The 6,108-nt window shown below is 30.3% G+C and overlaps 1 protein-coding gene across 2 annotated transcripts in view; it reads left to right on the top strand.

Moving 5' to 3' along the window:
* The first annotated feature begins 465 nt into the window (after positions 1 to 465).
* The window catches only part of LOC100178240 (GRIP1-associated protein 1-like), a 15,142-nt gene continuing 9,499 nt past the window's right edge, over positions 466 to 6,108 (top strand). For both annotated transcript variants that reach the window (XM_009861665.3, XM_018813790.2), the window contains exons 1-6: positions 466 to 673; positions 1,158 to 1,294; positions 1,704 to 1,818; positions 2,346 to 2,481; positions 4,193 to 4,392; positions 4,731 to 4,869. In XM_009861665.3, the coding sequence (XP_009859967.1) occupies positions 632 to 673; positions 1,158 to 1,294; positions 1,704 to 1,818; positions 2,346 to 2,481; positions 4,193 to 4,392; positions 4,731 to 4,869 (769 nt within the window). In that variant the 5' untranslated portion in view covers positions 466 to 631. The remainder of the gene's footprint in view (positions 674 to 1,157; positions 1,295 to 1,703; positions 1,819 to 2,345; positions 2,482 to 4,192; positions 4,393 to 4,730; positions 4,870 to 6,108) is intronic.

A 6,108-nucleotide genomic window follows, 5' to 3' on the forward strand; every position in this document is an offset into this window, starting at 1 on the left:
GACGGAAAATTAAACTTTACATAATACAAAATGAATGCGACAGTAAATATCGTTAAACACAATTTAGATTGAAATATAAAATAAAAGATTTAGTTGACAAAAAGAAATGCACATTTTTTTTTAATTTTTAAGTTTTTATAAACGAACTCAGTTTTGAAAAGAAAAATTATAATTCGTAAAATGACTGGAACTTTATTTCATAAGTAGTCTGTTCAAGCACAAATATAAATTGCGAAAGGGCTATACAAGACCTAAAAACATAAAATTTATTGAAAAACACTTTCTGCTATCTTTATCGTATGACGAGTTTCTCGATACAGTTGATTGATTATTCTAGGTGGTTCCCCTTTTGAAAGGCGAATGTTAAGTAAGTTCAAATTAATTAAAGAAACAAAAAGAGAAGTAATTGAAATTATGTTTAATTAATTAAGTTTTAAATTTTAAACCAGCTTAATTTTTTACCAGTAGAAACTCATAGTTTATCAAAAAGATGAAATAAAGCTTCAAATTTGTGTTCTTAAATTGCCTGTTGTTTGTACTTGTTGTTATTTGACTTTCTGTGTGTGGATTTACGGTCGTTGTATAAATACTGTATCCATATAAACAAGAATACAGCTGACCCAATTTCAAGATGGCGCAATCATTGTCGGAAGAAGAGTTTCATAGAATGCAGGTTGGTTTTCCATTTATTTTTTTTTTCAAAGTTTACCCTGAACTTGTTTACAGGATTTTATCAAGTGTGCATTTCTCTATACCTAGTGTAGTGTGCATTTTCTGTAAGCAAAAAGGTTTAGAATTATTTGGCTTAATTTCACAATATCTTTCCAATATATTCTGTTCCCCTTTCAAATATTCATTTAAAGTGATTATAATAGTTTTATTTGGTTGTTACTATACTTATCTACGTTGTTATTATCGTTTTTTCTTTTTTTTTCTCCGGAAAATCTTTTTTACTAAAATTATGTCTTCCATCGCTGCATAAAGAAATGCAATATGCGGTAATGGAAAACTGAGATGAAAACAGCATAGACAAGTTTAATGTTTATAGCAGTCATTTTAATTGACCATAGCCTCAACTGTGGTTACTACCCGCTTGCGAAATAAAATTTATATATACAATCTAAACTTTTAGGAATATATTTAAAAATTTAATGCAGATTCAAATCCTTGAGATGCGAACAGAAAATTACAAACTAAAAGATGAAAATAAAAAGCAAGCAATGCGTCTAAAAGATCTCACTGATAAAGAGACAAGATTAGATAAAGAATTAAATAAGCAAATAAAACTAAAAAAGTGAGTAGCCTGTTTATATATATACATAAACAATGTATCCTATATTTGTTTTTAAATAGGGAAAAAATAGGTATAATGTAAATTACATGTTTTTTAGTTTAATTTACACCACAATAATTTCCATTAAAAATATTGAGTATAATTTCAATATTGTGTTTGTGAATAGTCAACCCATACAGCATACCAGATTCAAAATCATTAACGTCTTATTGCGTCACGCAATCTGCATGAATTTTCTTTGGAAAAACTCTTTCCGTTCAGCACATATGATATATTTTTATACGAATGTATTTGATCATGTATAAATACAGGATACAAATTTGATTGTAAATGTTTGGCTAGGCTTAAAGTCATGTAACATTTTATATAATTTCCCTTTTTTATATTTCAATCATATTCTATGATACAGGGCGCTGTCAACTTTAAACAAAAGTAAACAAGCACAAGAATATGAAGCATTACTACAAACAACTGAACAAGAGTTTGCATTACAAAACCAAACTCTTATGCAGGAACTGGCACGGGTGGGTTAAAGTTTTGCTGTGTTTGTTTCTGTAATTAGTTATTTATTACTATTAGTTATTACCAAAAAGTTATTGGCTCTCTGCCTTTTTTAGCTCACAAGTTTTTGTGTGTAAGAAATATCACAGAACACCAAAATATTTTTAGTGTTCTGCTAGTACATGATCATTTTTTTAAAACTGTACTCTTATGTGTTAAACTGGTAACACTCTGGTGTTCCATGGAAAAATCTGGAACACCAGTACAAAATTACTGATGTAACTTTAACCTATATAAACATATTGTATAGGCTATGTATATGATTTTGGCGCTATTGAAAAATTTTCAGATACGTTACATTTAGGCTGGTAAAAAGTGTTAGAGGTTGCAGGTTGGTAGTTAGGGGTTATTGGTTAGGGGCTTAGGACTAGTTCCGCTAGTAGTTATGTTTAGCGGTCAGATAACGTAGGGGAAGGTTTCTTCACTAGCACAATGATTTTTTAAGTGGAAGTAACTAAGTAATTTATTTGTATTGCTTTTCTAACTCTAGCTTTCTGCACATGTTGAAAAACTTGAGAAAGACAACAAAAGTTTGAACACGGACGGTCATGGCAGTGATGCTGCTACTGATTCTGAATTACGAAGAGTACAAGCGCAAAACACAGCGTTGAAAAGAACAGTTGAAAGTAAGTCTAATTACTGTTGCGTAATAAAAATCAATCAATTTAATGTTTAAGTAATTAATAATGTGTCTATTTTATCAACTTAAGCTTTTGTTTATGTTTTTACTTACCTTGTCCAAGGAAATTAACATTTTGTCAAATGTAGTTTTAAATACTTGTTTTTATTAGAAATTTAACTATAAAACATAACCCACAAAGTTACATACGTTGTAACTAGTAAGCAATAAGCATCCACAAGGTTTATAAAACAGTGCACGTGCCACAAGGATAAATTAGTTACTTTTATTCATTCAACCGAAACTTATAGTTTAGCAACCAACTAACTTGGTAATATTTAAACATAAATGACTTGTTTGTCTGTAGGTGTAACGACCGCGCTTATTTTCTTCCAATTAAATGTAAATATGTTTTTAACTGTAAGCCTGTTTTAACAACTGCTGTTTTGTCGCTATATCCTGTCATTTCAATTAAAATATTTCTAAATCTTCGCCAACGTAATCGAAGATACAAATAAAGTTACTATTATTATTATTAACATTTTTTCAAACCAATTTTACATATTATTAATATTTAGTATCAGTAGTATTGTTGTTTCCGCTTCACTTCCCAGTCCAATAACTCTCTTTATAACCATTCATTTAATCATTTTATTGAAAGGAAATTAAAGTAGCGGCCATAAGAGATTAGAAATATGAAAATTAGAAATGCAGCTTTTGTATAATCATTATCTTATATTAAAAGAGCTAATTCACAATAAACTTGTTGGGCAATTTTGAATTATATATATATATATATATAATTCAAAATATGTAAAATTTATATATATATATATTTATTAATAAATAGACCAAAGATTTTAAATCATTTCTACTCCCTATGATTTACTACTGTTTGGTTTAGTTAGAGGTTGTATTTAACAAGTGGTTTAACATTTAACCGATGCTCAGTTGTAAAGTATTGATTTTCCTTGCACTTTGTGTCAACATTACTGAGGCTTTTCAACTATCTTGCGAAGCTAGCCATTTCCTGAGCTCTGGCCCGATTCAATTTTATTGACCGGCTTTAATATAATTTATCTCAAATCCGAATTTGAATATATATCTATTGACAACTTAGATCTTTAAAACAACTTATGTTATATATATAGCCTATACAACTATTTAATAAGTTACTGTGGTAGTTTTATAATTTATCTTAAATTTTTATATAATCTATTGGCAATTCAGAATTTTTAAATGATATGATGTATAAATATATAATTATATGACTATTTAAAAAGTTACTGTGATAGTTTTGTACATAACTCTACTATAGAAAAGTATGTAGTGTATTTAAGTCCTGGATAAGGTTTATCCAATTTGGTTTTCGCACATGAGTAAAGTTGTGGCACAAGGCTTTTCACAGTGTCTGTAGCTAAATTCCACAGCACATTAAAGTCACTGTACATAAGTAGGCATAAGTTCATGGCATTTGACAATTTTAGCCGTTTACACTTTACCTGCCGCAGATTTTCAGATGAAGTTTTAGGGTTGCAATTGCCTGTAATACCTCTATTTTCACGTGCTTTTGCTACCAGGCATAATACATTTTCCAGAAACTTAACTTGTGGCTCAAAAAAATTATGGGAACTTATAAATAATTACAATTATAAACAACCTTTTGAATACCATATGTGAGACATAATCAGGCTGAATCATTCGCCTTTTTACCCCAGATATGCAGATCAAACACAGAGAAGAATTGCAACAGACAATTGATTCTTTCTCTGCTAAGCAAGCCTCACAAAATCATCATATGAAAAATGGTGAGCAAACTGATTCACATGAAGCAGATCATGGAACTCATGATCATCATGAAGTGGAAGATAATGTTTCCATGGAAAATGTTACTGCAGAAGTAGATGGAAATGAAATGGTGAGAAATGTAGGCTCTGAAATTTACTGTAGTGGAAACATTACTTTACTGTGTATTTTGTTTCAATGGAATAATTTGGGTTTCTTTGACATTTACATACAATTCGAGGAATTTTAGCTCTTTCTTTGTTTATGAATTGTATTTTATAAGAACTGTTAGTCGCAGGACTGTACGGTTATATAATTCTGTACGAAATGAGTCGAGAAAAGAGAATAAAAAATCTAAACATGTCCCATCTTTCCCCACCCTACAACATATTTTACCAATACCAGTTAATAAAGTTTTTCTTTTTTTAAGTTTTTTTTTTTACTTTAGTAAATTTAAGCTTTTCTCTTCAGACCATTGAAAGTCCAGTTGAAGATGAGACGAGCATCGCAACGTCGATTACATCAAGTCCTTCCAACATCACTGATGAACGATTGCTTCACTCGGAGGCGCAATGCCAACGCCTGCAACAAAAACTTAACGAATTACAAGGTTGGTTATGTGGGTTGGAAAAATAGGGGTTAAAATGTAAATTAATATAAAGTACCTTTTTAAACATCCGAATGTGTCTGCAACAGTGCCAGCCATTCGTGGGAGTCTTTTAATGAGTCATTTCTGGTCTAATTAATAGTTACGCTGGCGTAGGACTCAGATACAGTAGGGTAGCATCTTTACAGAAAAATGCGCTATCTAACTAGCATGTAAAAACTCGGCTTCACAAATTATAAACACTGTTACATTTTATATTGGTGGTTTAATGAGATAACACTGAAATATTAAACTTTTAAATAACATCATTAATAATGTATTATGAGGTACACTTTATTGTTTTGTTAATGGGACTGAACATGAGTTAAAATCAGCTTTACATTTGGTTAAAAACTAGTGGTATTCAAAACCATATGTATACCTAATTTATTAACTTTTTAACTGTGTAAAATTGTTCACCTTTTATAAACAATTTTTTTTAACCAGACTGACAAATTTATTTCCTGGACTAATGTGTCCATGCTATAATCATAGCATTTTTGGGGGTAAACAACACTCAAAGCTTTTATATTTATACATTTTTGGTTCAATCTAAGCCACCCTCATTTTTGACTGTTTCCCTGATATGAGTTTGTGGCTGGTTGCTTGGTAAACATTTTATCATTGATTGGTTTATATGTATGGTCGCCGCCACACATAGGTAAAATGATAATAAATGATAATGTAACTATGTTTTTTTTCGAACAAGCAACTGTTTTATTTTCATTCGAACCTAAAAATAAAGAGTTACCTTCAAAATTATTCTATTATATTTACATAAAAACTGCAACGTTTTTTGTTATTTGTTAAACCTTGTTTCAAACCTTTAAAAAAAGTATTGTCTGTCCACATTTCCACTTTGTTTATTACTTTGTCTTGCTACTTTCCACTAAAATATATTCCTTTAAAGATTTTATCAATTTGTTAAAGCATAAATTATTACAATGTGGTATATTTTATTTTCATCAATTAATTCTAAATTTGTTCTCAACTGCTTTTGTATTATGAATGTAAAGCCCAACGTCACAGTGGGACAGCGCAAGGCTGTCGTTTTTAACCAGTGGTTAGCTTGCCTCCTTCTAACCTAGAGGTCAAGGGTTCTCTTTCCTGCTTCCTTTGTGGGCGTATGTGTCCTTGGAGCAAGACACTTAATAAAAATTGGTCCAACCCAGTGGTCATTAATTAGTTGTCCAAATTGCGATC

This window comes from Ciona intestinalis, chromosome 10 (genome assembly GCF_000224145.3).
Source record: "Ciona intestinalis chromosome 10, KH, whole genome shotgun sequence".
Taxonomy (NCBI): Eukaryota; Metazoa; Chordata; class Ascidiacea; order Phlebobranchia; family Cionidae; genus Ciona; species Ciona intestinalis.